The following is an 18,267-nucleotide window of genomic DNA, read 5'->3' as shown; positions in this document are numbered from 1 at the left end:
TGTAATTCCATGGCCCCTGTTAGTGGGTGTCCATGGTGGTGCCCCATCTATATAGTCTGGTAAGGATTCAAGGTAAGGTTGCATCCTGACATTCTAAGGAGTCAGTTAGTCTCACTTAGAGCGGACTGACTCCTGTGGTGAGAGTAGCAGGAGGCCTGAAACTCATTAAGGGCTAACCTTGTGTGTGAGGAAAATTGATTCATTGTAACACTTATAACACATAACTTGGGGGTGAGCAGAGGTATCCACCACAAGTGCAAGCATCTGTTGAATCCGACCAGATTGTATGTATCCGGATGAGTCGAGTCGAGTCTTAGTGTATTGGTTTGAGAGTCATAGCATGCTTGGGTGTTTTGTGTATTGTTGACTGTGAAAGTGTATCAGATTGCATGATGGAATTATTTTGTGCTCTAGCTTACCCTACTTTTATTGTTGTGTGTTCTGCTGTGTGGTACTCTCTTTTGCGATGATCATCAACTTGTTGATGTGAGCAGATGCGAGGAACACCCGTGGTCAACGGGGAGGTGATGGTTCTGCTGCTTAGCCTTTGGATTGACTTCTGCCTTTGGGCTCTTCATTTGGGGCTAAGGCCCGTATTGTTTTCCTTGGTGATTTGTTAAAGTCTTTATCTCTCTTGCTTTACTTGGTACCTGGCATCGTGGTGTGCCACTTTTATTCGTCCTTTAAGTTTAGGATATTTGTATGAGTGACGTCATACTATTTTATTCTCGCTTCTTATATTATTTTGTGTGTCATATCCTTTATTTAGCTTTATTAAATAAATTGGGTGTTACAATCCTCATTAATTTTAATAAAACAATAACAAACATAAATATTATTACAAATTAAAATAAAATTATTAATTATTTATATAAATAAAATAATTAATATTAATTTAATGGTGACGTAAACCAATAAAAAAATTACTCATCTTAACTGATGCACGATGCACGTTCACACACATGGGCACATTCACACTAATATAACTAAAACTTTCAATGCCATTTACTTTGCCATTCACACAGTAACGGTTTTTAAGCCATTCACACATTATTGCATTCATTACTTTATTCCAAATTAAAATTAACAACTTTCGTTCGTACACACGTAACAGCGGAAAACATGATTCTTTTAAAAGCACGCATACAATTCCAAGCAGCAACGGGATGCAATATTTTAATGTCGGTTCATAAAATTAAATTAGGGTTTATATCATTAGGGGAAAACATCATAAAGAGAAACATCACATAATAGGAGAATTATAAATCCTATGCTCTGATACCACATGTAAAACTAAGGGTCTTTAGAATTTAGGATTCTCACACGATAAAACATAGTAGAGCACTAACATTTATCCATGGGAGATCCTGTGAATATGCATTCTTCAATTTTGTAATCTTGTGTGCTCTTCAACCACTGTTTTCCAATCTATCTCTTTGTCTTTCTTTCTCTTCTCACATGTTCTTGATGGGTTACTATGAAAAGAACCTTATAGCTAGAGACAGAACCACAATCCCTTTATAAAACCCAATGTCCATCAAGTTGGTTTTTATTTTATCTTATCTTTATTTTATTTTGTTATCACTTCCAATAATAATAACCAATAAGTCTTTAGATTTTATTAAATTACAATTGGACCCATCATAATATTTCAAATGAATCATAATATAATTAATTCGTCAATTAATTCTAACAAGAGAGGGTGGGAGGCAGTGGCCTAAAGGAGAGAAGGGTCCTTCATCCATTGGTGATATTTGGGGAAGTTTGCTTGCATGTAAGGGACCAATATCACCTTCTCTCCCTCTAAGCTCACACTCCCTTTTTCTCTCTCTCCCATGGCATCCATTCTCAACCGTCACCGCAAATCACTCACAAGTTACACCACCGTCCCTAGCCACCATGCGTTTGTTTAAATGTTTCATATATGCGACCCAACACAGCACCTCAAATCTTTCTCTCGCATGCCTCCAACTAATCAAAACTCATGTACATCAAGTAAAAATAAAAGCCTTTATTTTAATTCATCAATTTCGTATAAATATTTTCTAGTCTTTAAAAAATTGTAAAAATTAGTGTTTCACGACGTATGATTATTTTCTTATATAATTTCACTCCTTATTTTGCTGAATTTGTAACTTTGGCCCACAATTTATTTTGCAATTTTTACAATGCCTATACCTAGCCAAATCACCCACATACACCACCACAAAAATCCACCAAAAATACTCCGAAAAAGCAACCAAAACTGCATTTTTTTTTCCTGTGCAATTGGACCGTTTCACTCTTGAAAGAATGAATTCAGCTTCAGGTTGAATGAATTTAAATGTTACTATTTTTAGTAAGATGATTTAAATATATTACAATTATTGTAATATAAAAATTATGATAACAATATATTGTAAGGTTGGTTTTGGTAAAATGAAATTTAATAAATGTATATTTATTTAGTTAAAATAATTTTTTAATAAATTTTTTGGTGTAATAAATTAAATAATAACATGATTGGAGGTGAAATTATTTGAAAAAAAGTTTAATGTAAAGATAAAAATTAGGAATATAATTTTATGTAGTTTTAATTTTATTTTTAAATAGTCAGTGGTAGATGTTTAGTAAAATAAGAATGAAGAATAAGATAATAATTTTAAGCAGATTGATTTGAAAAATAATGAGGTATTTGGAAAATATTATTGTTTACTAATGATTAGTTGTAACTTTTGTAATGATTTCGAAAGTGGTATTTTTGTGTCTCGTAATTTCACCAATGCTAAAATGCATTTAACATCATTGGAGAACTCCTTCAAATGTGTATTTTTAGCCATTGAATTCAATGAAAACACCAACTGTTGAGTTAAAAAATCACAAATCCAACAATGAAGCAATATATATTCATTACACAGTATCTTTTTACATCACTTTAGAGTGACATAAGTTTAACACATTTTATCTCATACATAATCTAAAATATGTTTGAAACCACTACAAACTGTATGTCAAATTACATTCATTCGAATGCACCCCTATTGGTTTGTTACCTAGAATGAAATTTTGAGTTTTTTAATAGTTTAAAGAAGTATCACAATCTCTATTAAGGGATTTAAGAAGATATTTTTGTTCATAAAATACACTTACGGGAAACAAATGAAAGAATGTGTTCGAAGATACAAAAAGACGCCAAAAGAAGATTGCTCCACTCGCATTTACATTATTTTCAAGAAATAGTTGGACTTAAACCATGAAGGCAAAAATGAAATTGATGAGAGTAGATCTTGAAATTACATCTAAATGTTGAGTTAAAAAAAATCCAACATGAAAAGTGTTTATGTATTATATCAAGTATGAATAGACTAGAATTGCATAGACCAAGATAAAAACCAAAAATTAGCCAGTCACAGCAAAATTTGAATCAGATTCTTCTCCTCTTCACCAAAGTAAAATGAATATCTCAGAAACTGATATAATCATTTTCAAATTAGTAGATGAAATCATATAATGATCAAATATTTCATGGTTAGTGTTTCTTCAATGGCTACTACCATGTAAACACTTCTGCAATCCCCATTACAATATGTACTACATTCAAAATATACATGTTCCAAAAAATAGGACACAAAGTTGGCCAATTACATTATACATGGTCAAGTCCTCCAAAATAAAAATTACCAGAACCTGTCAAACTTATGTCATTTTAAGGGATCCTCTGAATATTGAATTTCCCAATATCTCAGTGGCAGAAGGACGCTTAAGAGGATCAGGGTCCATCATGACCTGTAAGTGAATTACCATAAACTCGTCAAGTAAACCAAATCAAACCTCAAATTATAATATTCAACACATTCACGATTTGATTAAAGACCACTAGTTAAAAACGTTCTGCTTTTAAAATTTCTTATGCACTAGAACACCAGTTAATAGACCAGTTAACACCGGAATTTAAATGTCACAATGGCAAGATGACTCAGCAGTAAATAGAGAAGCAACATACTTGACAGTTAACATTCACTATATTATCCTAATTACCGCTTACAGATCACATTTAAATAGAACTAAATATATATTTCACATAATTAAATAACAAGCAAAGCATAATAAACAATTATTATATATACGTATCCATGTCTAGTTTCTTCACTGAAGTGTACCCCATTGGACTTCCCATTACTTGTATAACATTTGCTAAACAGTCAAAACACTGAAAGAAGATTTTAGAAACAAGGAAGCAAATAATTATTGCAATATTTCAAAACTCAAGCCAAAACGTGTTACACAAGATTTCAGGTAAAAATAGAATGAAAAGAAGCACCTTGAGCAAGTTTTGAAACTGGATTGTAACTCCAGGCAAGTGTGGCACCTTTCCCTCTTTAAGTTTAGAGAACTCAGTTTCTGCTTTTGGCAAACGTGATCTTTGAATTATGTCAAACATGGAAGCTCCTAGGGAGAAGATATCTGCCTTCCCTAGGTGATCATAATTCTCATTGAGAATCTCCGGCGGCATGTACTGTGCATCACCCGCTTCAACATGCAAGCTATTGTCTAATAGAGTCGCACATCGAAAACCACCAAGCTTATAAATGCCATCTTTGACGTAAATATTTTGTGGCTTGACATGAAGATGAGCTATTCCCTTTTCATGTATAAATTGCAATGCACTAGAAACCTGAGCCAAAATTATAACCACAAATCAAAATATGATCGCCAAACAGAAACAACACATCCAGTAAAAAATTTAAGTAGGAATGCCTAAACAAATCTGATTTGCACTATACAAAATTATTCTTAAACGTATAAAAGTTAGGTCGTGTTGTAAAGTTTTGTGCAACTATTTAGTCATAAAAATGTAATTTTAAGAATCAATTTGACAGTATTAGGAACTAATTTGTCATTGAACTATATGGATCAATTTGTATCTTCTACATATTAAGAAACTAAATCAGAGTTCCCATTATTTCAACGATTAAATTGACAACTTCTCACACATTGAAGAACCAAACAGATCATTTATGTAGAGGACTACATATAAGATAAGGCTAACCTGATATAAAACTTGCAGTTCATGTCGTTCGGTAAGCAATATTGGACAGTTTTCATAAGATAAGTTGTGATCACAAAACTCCATCTGAGTATACATTTGTTCAACCTCAATCCAAGAATAATAGTATGTCACTATATTTTTATGGCGCCCTAAAGCAGCAAGGAGGTAAATATGACCAAAGAAACAACATGAAAGTCAATATAGAACAAAACAAGAGTTGAAAGCGTAGAATAGAAACCTATGGCAGCCAAAGATTGAACTTCGTTAAAAGCTTTAAGCCTACAAGGATAAAAGATTGGCGTAAATAGCTAAAACAAACACACAATGAACATCCATAGGTATGATCAGGATGTCACCTTTCTGGTTCCGTACGCAACCTTTCGATGGTACGTTTCACAGCATACATGCAGCCATCTAATCGGTTCATTACTTTAAAAACTTTGTTAAAGTTTCCTTTACCAATTTCCTGGTAACAAAAGGAAAAGTTACATATGTCATGAAAACCAAAATCATAACTGCAGCCAGTGAATACCAATCCAAAACAATTCATGTTAGGCAGTTACAACTTCTTTGTCAAAAATAATACCTTAATCTCACGAAAGTCATTGATATAGCGTGACGAACCATTACTACCAATAATGGAAGGTGGACCATTTCCATAGTCTGCATATTCATAATTATATACAGTGGTAAAAAGCAAACATTTGCCACTTAACCCTAAAGGTGAAAATAAAATAGCTAAACCAACAAAAAAAATCAAAATCATTCGTACCATTCCATTTTAATGTTTGGATTCTAAAAATGTTCTCTTCGTCCTCTGAATTGCTGTTCAAAAAGGAGTTTCTATTGCAAAGAGGAGGCCGGCATCCAGCAGAACGCGACGTATGAGTCCTTAATATATGAAAGTCTTCTACTCGATCAAAATGACTCTCAAATCCCACAAATGGCTCATGGTTACTGCCAAGTTTCACAACTGGTTCACCATCATCGGTAAAACTGAGAGTATCACCGTCCTCTATGACAGATAGAAGGTAAATGTATTAAGTGCGTGTATATATTTATATTACATTCAAAATAACACCATTATAGCTTATTTTCTGAGATAACAACCGTACTTAATAGTTAAAAATCAAATCTTTTTCAAGACATTGTAATTATTATTACTTTTAAATGAAAAAAAAGTATCAAACAACACTTATTCTTACCCACTCTGCGTCTTTTGAATTTGGTTTCATACGGTTTCTCCTTCCGGGGTGACTTGGGGCATGGGTCATCTTCCTCCACCTGAGACGACAAAAAAAAACTATAAAAATATGAAAATATAAAAATATAAAATATATAGAATGAAATGTCAGTTACCTTGTCGATGTCACTATGGAAGCCTTTCAAAGGAAACTGATCTTCCGGAGTTAAGTAATCCGGTGTGCTGGGAAAGACAAACAAAGGTGAGAGTTAGAGAGAGAAGGTTGAAGGGAGTAAGACAGTTCTTACCAAAACAGTTGCTGACTGAGAATGATGCCGTCATCCTCTCCGGCAGAAGGCTCCAGCTCCGGCTCTTCGTTCTGCCTTTTCGTATTCATCTTAAGTGTGGGAGATGAAGTGTTTCAGAGCAATAAAAGACTTATTTTATAGGTGATATGACCTGTGATCGAAAATCACAGCTCATGATGGCAAAATATAATATTTCTAAACTTTATTTAATTAATATCAAAATCATTCCATATATTTAATTTTATTTCTTCTTTTACTATTGTACATGTAAAGAACACTTCAAATCATTTTTCAAACAAAATATGTTGTATTTGTTTATTTAAAATATAAATAAGATGTAAAATAAATACCGAAAAATAAATAATAAGAAGTAGTTTACGAATTAGTTATACATTTAAAGGTTAAAATACTTTTTTTCCGATGTTAAATTTTGTCAGTACTAATTTTGATTTTGTATTTAAATAGGTTCTAATTTTCGTTAATTTTGTTCAATTTGTCTTTTTTTTTGCTAACACCGTTTAAATCATTAATAGATATGAACAATGACTATCACGTGTCACTTTGTGGATTTTTTTTAAAAAAAATTTTATTATTTTTTTTTTTATTTTTTTTAAATGTCCAAAAAAAATTTGAAAAAAATCCAAAAAGGACATTTAAAAAAAATTTTAAAAAAAATCCAAAAAAACACGAAATGACACGTGGTAGTCATGCCGCTAATGATTTAAACGGGACTAGAAAAAAAGAACTTAATTAAACAAAATTAACGAAAATTCGGACCTATTTAAACATAAAACCAAAATTAGGTCTTATTTGATAAAACGAAAAATGGGACAAAAAAGGTAGTTTAACTTATAGGAAAGGAATGTAAGGAAATAATTGTTTAAACAGATATAATTGTAAAAATAAAATAAAAAATTGTATACATAAAAATTATAGTAGCAAGATTATATTCTACTAAAGCATGTGGAAGGTAATTGTTTTTACTAAGACTAGAGTTATGTTTTTTTTTTCTAACAATAGACAAATTTTGTGTATGTTAAGATAGAAAAATTAATAAACTTGGTATATGAAAATTACACAAATTATAGAACTTGGAATCGACTTTAAATTAAAAAATAAAAAAGTTGTGTTCAAACGTATGATTTTACTCTCATTCATTTTCTTTTTAATTTAATAATTTAAACAAAAAAGTACTTTTTATATACGTATTTTATGTAAAGAGTGAATTCTTAAGAAATGATTAAAAATTTAATTAATTTTTAATTAACTTTTTTGTTGTAATTGCTTTTAGAAAGCTACTTAAAAATTTGTATACATTTTTTATACACAATCGTAACAGTTATATTTATTACAATAATTTGATCTCCTATTATTCAAATAATTTGATTTTTCAGTAGCCGTCCATGTGACAAAAACATGTCATATTTCTTTAAGGATATAATACAATCTTTAACAATAACTTTTCTGATAGAATTTCACATAGTCTTATAATGTATCAAGAACATTCTTTTATAATTTTAGAATACTTTATTTAATTAGAGAAAAAAAAAGACATTCATATACAGTGTTTAAGATGTGAGGGTGAGAAATTGTTAAATATATATTATATTTGATATCTAATTAATTGTTAAATATGTATTATATTTGATATCTAATTAATTATCTAGGGTATCAAAATCAAGTGATTGAAAAAGAGTATCAAATGCATGGAAAGGATATTTCTTGATACGAGAGCCTTCGAAAAAGTGACAATATCAAGTGGTTTTGAGAGATCATCATGTAATGCTCCCAAAGGTTAATAGTGAGGAAAAATTCACCATATAAAAGACTATTTGACGCTCAAGTCAATAAAGAAATAAGAATATTTTTACAGAAAGTATAACTATAATGTGACAAAATAGGTAATTATTATAAAATAAAGCTAATTAGAGAGAGAAGAATGAGAGGAAGAATAGAGAATGAGAAAGTAGGGAGCAACTTCTATTTGTATGTGTGTCTTATTACGGATAGGACGAGTCCTATTTATAGATACAACATGGTAACCAAAAAAGGATATAAATCAAATAGTTAATACAAAATATTACATAAATAGTAATGAATCATATGAGTATCAATCATATCAATTATATGAGTAATTGTATCAAATCAATGGACAACCATTAATACATAACACTCCCCCTTGGGTGTCCATTGATAAAAGAATGTGTCTCGTTAAAACCTTACTAGGAAAAACCCTTTGGGATAAAATCCCAGTGAAGGAAAAAGAGTACATCATTCTATATAATATTGTTCTTTACATCTTCTATTTTTTCCCCTCATGTAAACTTACATCATCAAGATGACGAAGTCCAATCTTGTGAACCAATTGCTCAAAAGTTCTCCTTGGCAAAGACTTTGTAAATAAATCTGCTAGATTTTCACATGAGCGAATCTTTTGGATCTCTATATCACCATTTCTTTGAAGATCATGAGTGAAAAAGAATTTTGGAAGAATATGTTTTGTTCTGTCTCCTTTAATATACCCTTCTTTCAATTGAGCAATGCATGCACTATTGTCTTCATATATGGTTGTTAGTTTCATTTTTTCCAAGGATAAACCACAAGTTTGTTGCACATGTTGAATTATAGACCTTAACCAAACGCATTCACGACTTACCTCGTGTAATGCTAAGATTTCTGCATGATTTGACGATGTTGTTGTTATTGTTTGTTCCATAGATTGCCATGAAATCGTTGTACCACCACATGTAAACAAATATCCTGTTTGTGATCGACCATTATGAGGATCTGATAAATGACCTTCATCTGCATAACCCATTAGATCTAATTTTGAATCATTTGGGTAAAATAAGCTCATATTCATAGTGCCCTTAAGGTAACAAAGTATTTATTTTACTCCATTCCAATGTCTTCTTGTAGGAGAAGAACTATATCTTGTTAACAAATTTACAGCAAATGCTATATCAGGTTGAGTATAATTAGCAAGATACATTAGTACTCCTATAGCACTAAGATATGTTACTTCAAGACCAAGTAGTTCTTCAACTTTTTCTTGAGGTCTAAAAGGGTCTTTATCAACATCTAATGACCTCACCACCATTGAAATGCATAATGAATGTGATTTGTCCATATAGAACTTTTTAAGCACTTTCATTATATAAGTTTCTTGATGTACAAAAACACCTTTGTTTAAATACTTAATTTGTAATCCCAAACAAAACTTTGTCCTTCCAAGATCCTTCATCTCAAATTCTTTCTTTAAACAATCAATTGCTTTTGTGAGCTGATTAGGAGTTCCAACTATGTTTATGTCAACTACATAAACAACAATTATGGCAAATTCATTATCAGATCTTTTCATATAAATACAAGGACAAATAGGGTCATTTTTATACCCTTCCTTTAACAAGTACTCACTAAGACGGTTATACCACATATGTCTTGATTGTTTCAATCCATAAAGGGACTTATTCAATTTTATTGAATAATTCTCTTTAGAATTTGCTTTGTTGGGCAAATTAAATCCTTTAGGGAGTTTCATATAAATATCATTCTCCAAAGAGCCATACAAATAGGTTATAACAATATCCATGAGGTGTAAATTCATACCTTCTTTTGCAACAAGGCTAATTAAATATCTAAATGTTGTTGCATCCAACACTGGAGAATATGTCTCCTCAAAATCAATACTAGGTCTTTGTGAAAAACCTTGAGCAACTAACCGTGCTTTATATCTAACAATTTCACCATTCTCATTTCGTCTTTGTACAAAAACACATATGCACCGAATAGGTTTTACACCCTCAGGTGTGCGAACTGTAAGACCCGAGGAATTTAAATTTTTACATAAATAATTATTTAACAAATATGCAGGTAGTGAGAGCCTTTATGGCATTTAATGTTGGCTATTATGATGTGAATTAGTACTAGCTCAAATGGTTGAGAGTACAAAGTTATGTTGAAAGGACTTGGGTTCCAGTCTTGTGTATGTCAAATTGTGTGTTATTTTAATTATGTGTTATTTTAATTGTGTATTATTTTGATATTATGATTGATCATGATGAGTGATAATATAATCCTAGAATTTTAGGAATTAACACGAAACATGAATTGGTTGAATGGTTGTGCATTGACTTGACATTTGCATGATTGTGTGTTCGAACCTTAACTTAAGCAAAATAAGGTTTCTTTTTGCTAAAATTGTTTTTGGTATGGATGGGAAGGGTCAGAGGACACATGGGGTTGTTTCTGCAAGGGTGAGGGAAGAAATACGATTTTGATCAATTGTGGTGCAAGAGGACTCTAGCATTTTTCATTTAAGGGGAGCTGACTAGTTTAATTTCTTCCTATGAAAGAAGATTTTAAGTTTTGTTTGATTGAATTATTGTTTACAATAAAATTTATGTGATGCATTTGTTTTATATTTTAGAAATTTTGATTGTAATGGTGATATAGTATCGTTAAATTTTCGTTTGAATGTTAAGTATGTGATTGATGAATTTTAGTGATACGAAATCTAATATAGCATGAATGCATTGAGGTTTTCTTGATTTGTGGGTGGATGATGCAAAGGAAAGGTTAGGGTTTTTCTTTTACAGTAACGTGACTTGGGGTTGCATTCTAGAGCTTTCACTTTTTTAGTTATATGAAAAAGTAGATAAATGTAGTGTTATGGTATGTTATAATATTTTAGGAGGATATTTTACGACATTCATCATATAGTAATTTATATAATATTAAAGAAAAAAGAAAGGAAACAAATTATCTGCTTTGATGCAGAGCATCGATTACACTAAATATATTTTTTTAATATATTTAAAGAAGGTTAGAAGTGGGACTGACTTTTTTTCTTTTTTGTTGTATTTGATATTATATATGACTTGTAGGTTTTGTGTATTAAGCCTTGGTAGTGACTAAACTTTTTGTATGTTGTAGTTAAGGTTTTAGCATAATTAGTAATTTTCTTTGGTAGTTTTTTCTTATAGAAATTATGATGGGGTTAGTAATTTTTATATTAGTAATTTTTAAGAGGGGAAGGGAATAGTTATAGAAAGTGTTTTATAAATGGGGATTGTATAGGTGATTTTATTAATTTGGGTTAGTATTTAATTAATAATTAATTGGCTTTAGTTGTATTCGACTTCTAGGGTGCCTATTTAGAGTTCTTCTTCTAAACGCAACAAATTCATTATTATTATTATTATTATTATTATTATTATTATTATTATTATTATTATTTTACCACTATTATTGTTATTATTATTCTTATCATTATTATTATTACTATTATTATTATTATTATCCTTTATTACTATTTTATTGCTCGTGCGATATTTTGGGGCAATGATTATGTGTTCTTCCTGATTTGTTTGGTTGTTCATGATTGTGTGTTGGGTATAACACTTTTGTTTTGATGGTTTTATATGAGTTTAGAAAGGGATAGATGTGTGCTTATAATTGAATGATGCATATGAGCTGTGATGTTGTAAATTTGAGTATATGAAGTATATGAATGCGTATTTTAGTTCCTGGATGTTTGAGAATTGAATTGTTGGATGCTAGGAATTGAGTTAGAGTACCTAAAACAAGTAGTGTCACATTACTGGTGTAGCTCTTGACGATGCAGAGTGAACCACTAGGCAATAACCAGAAATAAGGAAGCTTTGTGTGTCATGATGCGCGACAATGTTGTGGAACCGCCAAGCAATCTGCACTTCCATTTCGCCTGGTGGAACTTAGGCAGCGCCATGCGATAGTGCAGGGTTATGGATCGTTGCAGATGAATTTGCATGGACGATCTTGAAGGCTTGGTCAAGGATATGCTAGATTAGTTACGAGCGAGGAGGTTCATAACGGATATGTGAGATGCGTGATGGATACGGGCGGGGAGGTCCATGTTTGTTGTACTCTTGTGTGGGGATACGAGCGGGGAGGTTTATATGTTTCGTGCTCACACTTGAGGCTGCTATGATCGGGGAGGTTCATAGTAGGTGTTCACACATGTTGGTCTACGAGGGGCAAGTTCGTAGAGTTGGACCACGAACGGGCAGGTTCGTGGAAGCATTTAAATCCCTAAGACCAGCTTTAGTGTGTATCTTGTATAGGGCAATGTGTTTTTCTTACTTTCATTTTAATGTGTTGCGATGTGAACTTGGACCAGGAGATACTTGATTGTGTCATGAGCGGGTAGGTTCATGGTTGGTGGTGAACACGTGATAATATGAGCGGGGAGGTTCATATATTTTGTGCTCACACTTGAGGCTGCTTTGAGCGGGGAGGTTCATAGTAGGTGTTCATGCATGTTGGACTACGAGCGGGCAGGTTCGTAGAGTTGGACCACGAACAGGTAGGTTCGGGAAGCATTTAAATCCCTAAGACCAGCTTGAGTGTGTATCTTGTATAGGGCAATGTGTTTTTCTTACTTTCATTTTAATGTGTTGCGATGCGAAGTTGGACCAGGAGATGCTTGATTGTGTCATGAGCGGGTAGGTTCATGGCTGGTAGTGAACACGTGATAATATGAGCGGGGAGGTTCATATTATGGTGCTCTCGTGTGAGGATACGAGCGGGGAGGTTCGTATGTTCCGTGATCACACTTTAGGACTACTGCAAGCGGGGAGGTTCGTAGCTGTTGGATCACGTATGTTGGACTACGGGCGGGGAGGTCCATAGAGTTGGACTACGAGCAGGAAGGTTCGTAGAGGTAGGACCACGAGCGGACAGGTTCGTGGAAGCGCGCCGCACACACACGCAAATATATATATATATATATATATATATATATATATATATATATATATATATATATATATATATATATATATATATCCTAAGTCCATGGTCAAGAAATTTTGGGTTGGAAACCTTATGGCAGTAAGGTTTCTTGTTTAGGCATTGGCTGAAATAAAGTAATTTGGGATGAACTTATATGTATTAAATTATACGTTTATATTGTTACATGAGCTCACCCTTTTTGTGTGTGTTTGGCGATGATCGTGTAATTCATTACACGAGAGTAGGCGTTGTTTCAAGTGGAGTTGGTGACACTTAGAGCCGGAGAGGGGATAACTTGGGAAGTTTTATAGACTATGTTTGACTATTTTGTAAACATTTAGTTGATTAGTTTTGAATTATGTAAACTTGAAGTTTAATTTATGGTTTTGAATTTTGAGACATTTTATTAGGTTTTAATTTTCCCGCATTTTGGAAAAGAACTTAGAAAAATAATGGCATATTTAATATTATTTTACTTTATTTTATTTAAATTAGTAATATCCGACCGGAATGTTACACGAACTACAGGTCCAAAAAATTTTCGTTTAGCAAGTGAATCTAATTCTGCTTGGATTGCATCTTTCCATTTTGTCAAATCATTTTTTCTCGACTATCTTAAATTGTCAGTGGTTCTTGATCCTCATTGTCAGTTAGAACATCCTTTGCTACATTATATGCAAAAACCTCGTCAATATTGACTTTATTTCGGTTTCATATTTTATGATTCATGACATAATTTATTGAGATTCCATCATTTTCAACAATTTTAGGCACTTGAGGTTCTTCTAGAACCGAATCATTAATTATGTCAAAAGAATCTTTTGGGACTTTTACCCCCTCGATTAGGCCATCTTGCATTTTTTCCCTTTTTCTCATCCGAGGATTTTTATCTTTGGAACTGTCAAGCCTACCACGCTTCAGGCGTGTTTGAGATTCATTTGCTATATTAGATTGTCCAATAGGAATATCAATTCTGATTGGAGCATTAGCAACGGGTATATGCGACTTAGTTATCCTTTTTGTGTGAGTAAAAGCATCTAGTAATTGGTTGACCAATTTTTGTAAATGAATTATCCGTTGAACTTCTAGTTCACACTCTTTTGTATGAGGATCAAGATGAGATAATGATAAATCATTCCAACCAATATCCTTTTCCAATTTCTTTCTTTCTCCCCCCAACGTTGGAAAAACTGATTCATCAAAATGATTATCAGCAAATCCAGTTGTAAATAAGTCACCTGTTGATGGTTCAAGATATTTTATTATCGATGGAGAATCATATCCAACATATATTCCCAAACGTCTTTGAGGACCCATCATAATCCTTTTTGGTAGGGAAATTGGGACATATACAACACACCCAAAAATTCTTAAATGAGAAATATTAGGTTGCTGACCAAAAACCAACTACAGAGGAGATTAATTGGAAGATTAGATTTTATAAGTAAAGGTCTTGCAATCAATTTTAGACGTTTTATCAATGATTCTGCAAGTCTATTTTAAGTATGAACATGTGCTACTGGATGTTCAATTTCAATTCCAATTGACATACAATACTCATTAAAAGCATGAGATGTAAATTCACCAGCATTATCAAGATGAATTTTCTTAATTGGATAATCTGGGAAGTGGGCTCTTAACTTGATCAATTGTGCTAATAACTTAACAAATGCTTGATTTCGAGTTGATAGTAAACAAATATGTGACCATCTAGTGGACACATCAATTAATACCATGAAATATCTAAATGATCCACATGGTGGGTGTATTGGACCACAAATATCACCTTGTATTCGTTCTAGAAATTAGATTGACTCATTTCTAATTTTTTCTGGTGATGGTCTTATTATCAACTTTCCCTGCGAACATGTAGTGCATGAGAAATCATTGGACTAAAGAAGTTTTTGACTTTTAAGTGGATGTCCACATGAGTTTTCAACTATTTTTCACATCATGATATATCCAAGATGACCCAACCGATCATGCCAAACAAGAAATTCATGCTTATTTGTAAGCTTCTGGCTTACATTGACATGCGTCTCAATCGCATTAATATATGTGTAGTACAAGCCATAAGAGAAGGCTGATAATTTTCCAATACACATTTTTTATTTGACTCAATTTGAGTTATATAAAGATATTCAATATCTCCTTCATTATTTGTCTCAATATGATATCCATTTAGACAAATATCCTTGAAACTTAATAAGTTTTTATTGGACTTAGGAGAATAAAATGCATTTTTAATATGTAATCTTGTACCTCTTGGTAGAAGTACAATAGCTCTTCCGGAGCCTTCAATTATATTTGTAGTACAAGAAATAATACTAACATTGACTTCTCGCATTATCAAATAAGAGAAAATTTATTACTCTTGAGAATTATGAGTTGTTGCACTATTAGCAAGGCACAAATCCTCATCATTGGTGTTAATACCAATATTCATTCTTGATATAAACATAAATATCAATATTAAATATTTCTTTGTAACAAGAGAAGAAAAAAATAAATAAAAATTGAAGATTTTATTCATTAAAAAACTTTAAATCCGATACATGGAAGTAAATATAAATAATATTCTTTAAACATAAAAATTATAATACATTTAAATTACCAATATGTTTAAACATAAACATTATAATTAAATTTTAATATAATAATGTTAAAAAATCCTCTACTGGCAATTGAGTTTCATTTTTTTTGTCAAACTAATACAAGTACTGCCAAAATAATATTTTCGTTTCGTAATCAAGTTTGTCTATTATGACTATATATCCGTTTATAAAAGAGGATTATTCAATAAAAACATAAAAACTTTTATATATATATATATATATATATATATATATATATATATATATATATATATATATATATATATATATAAATATAAGAGCAACATGAATTAAATATAAAACATTGTCTTAAAATTTAATAACATAATATAAAATAAAATAAAACTATTTTCTAACACTCCCATCACCAATAAGGTGATCAATGCTTCCATCGAGTTTAGAAAAGAAATCACCAATATCAAGATGAATAGTATCCATATGGCCATAATCATAATCACCATCTTCATAAGCAAAGTGTGTTTTTATATTCTTCTTTTTAAGTGATTCTTGGTAGAGTTCAACAAGATGCTTTGGTGTATAATAGGCACAAGTCCAATGACTTTTACTGCCACAACGATAACATATATTTTCAGCTTTTTTGCCATTTTTTTCACCCCTTTCTTTTTCCTTTTTTGCATTCTTGTTCCATTTATGTTGATGAAGTTTCTCTTTGAAATTTCCTTTATAACCATGTCCATGACCATGATTAATAGCACGACCACGACCAAGACCATGGCTACGACCACGACCAAAATTATGACCACGATTATTATTATGGTCCTGACCTCGTCCATGATTATATGGATCAGATGTTGCTACATTCACTTCTGGGAATGGAGCAGAACCAGTTGGTCGGGCCTCATGATTTTTCATCAAGAGCTCATTATTTTGTTCAGCCACAAGAAGGCATGAAATCAATTCAGAATATTTGTGAAAACCTTTTTCACGATATTGTTGTTTCAAAAGCAAATTAGTTGCATGAAAAGTTTAGAATGTTTTTTCCAACATATCCTCATTAGTAATTCTTTCTCCACATAGAGTCAATTGAGAAGTAATTCTAAACATTGCATAATTATATTCACTTACAGTTTTAAAATCTTGCAACCGTAAATGCATCCAATCATAATGAGCTTTTGGCAAAATCACAGTTTTTTGGTGATCATATCTTTCTTTTAAATTTTTTCACAATGTAGAAGGGTCTTTTACAGTAAGGTATTGAACTTTCAACCCTTCATGAAGATGGCGACGAAGGAAAATCATAACTTTAGATTTATCTTGTTCAGATGCTTTATTTCCTTCTTTTATAGCATCACCAAGACCCATTGCATCTAGATGAGTTTTAGCATCTAAAATCCATGATAAATAATTCTTCCCCAAAATATCAAGGGCCGCAAATTCAAGCTTTGCAAGATTTGACATATTTTAGAACTAGCACATAAAATATTAATATAATTAAATTATATATGAAATTACTGAAATCAAATAATAATAATAAGACAGAGAAAAAACAAATCAAACAATTATCATCACAATATATATATATATATATATATATATATATATATATATATATATATATATATATAATCAAATTATATATAATATAAAGTTTGTGAATGAGAAAAAAAGAAGAAGAGAAGAATGTATAGAACCTCGGTTGAGGAATGTAGAGCATTGTCCTTAGGGAAAAAAAATATGTCTTCACGCTCAGTTGGATGACCCGTATGCTAATAACATGTTATAAAATAAAAGTAATAAGAGAGAGAAGAATGAGAGAAAGAATAGAGAATGAGCGAGTAGGGAGCAACTTCTGTTTGTATGTGTATCTTATCACTGATTGGACGAGTCATATTTATAGATACAACATGGTAACCCCATAAAGGATATAAATAAAATAGTTAATATAAAATATTACATAAAGAGTAATGAATCATATGTGTATCAATCATATCAATTATATGAGTAGTTTATCAAATCAACGGACGACCATTAATTCATAACAGTAACAAAATATTAATTAATATCAATGAAATGATAACTTACCGTGATATCATAATAAGAATTATAATATGATAACTTACCATATATACTAAATATCCTGTGTATATTTAGTATTATAGTATAATTATACTAATAAAATTTGTGGGTATGTAAATATTTCCCTTAATAGATGTATTTTGGTGGACTGTATCATCTATTGGGTTGAGCATGTGCATAAGCCCTCAATCTTGTAAGTATGATCTACGCAAATTGAGACTTAGGCTTTGTTCACTTGAGATGATGGATTTAAAAGAGAGTGAGTGGATGAATTTGAATAGATTTAATGGTAAAAGTTTTGCGTTTTTTTTAAGAGATTTG

General features: G+C 31.5%; 1 protein-coding gene across 1 annotated transcript; it reads right to left on the bottom strand.

Moving 5' to 3' along the window:
- Window positions 1-3,420: 3,420 nt before the first annotated feature.
- On the bottom strand, window positions 3,421-6,659 carry LOC114188307 (wee1-like protein kinase). Its single transcript, XM_028076904.2, has 10 exons — window positions 6,521-6,659; window positions 6,389-6,455; window positions 6,235-6,313; window positions 5,802-6,044; window positions 5,616-5,692; window positions 5,386-5,495; window positions 5,268-5,308; window positions 5,030-5,178; window positions 4,301-4,654; window positions 3,421-3,765 (listed from the first exon to the last, which is right to left on the bottom strand). Exons 1-10 carry the CDS (start codon window positions 6,607-6,609, stop codon window positions 3,676-3,678), a joined length of 1,299 nt encoding a protein of 432 aa, XP_027932705.1. The 5' UTR covers window positions 6,610-6,659; the 3' UTR covers window positions 3,421-3,675.
- Window positions 6,660-18,267: the final 11,608 nt, after the last annotated feature.

The sequence above is a fragment of the Vigna unguiculata genome, chromosome 6 (genome assembly GCF_037176805.1).
Source record: "Vigna unguiculata cultivar grain cowpea cultivar isolate G323 ecotype 2 chromosome 6, ASM3717680v1, whole genome shotgun sequence".
Taxonomy (NCBI): Eukaryota; Viridiplantae; Streptophyta; class Magnoliopsida; order Fabales; family Fabaceae; genus Vigna; species Vigna unguiculata.
The sequence above is the reverse complement of the archived record's forward strand: the minus strand, read 5'-3'. Positions and strand labels throughout refer to the sequence as shown.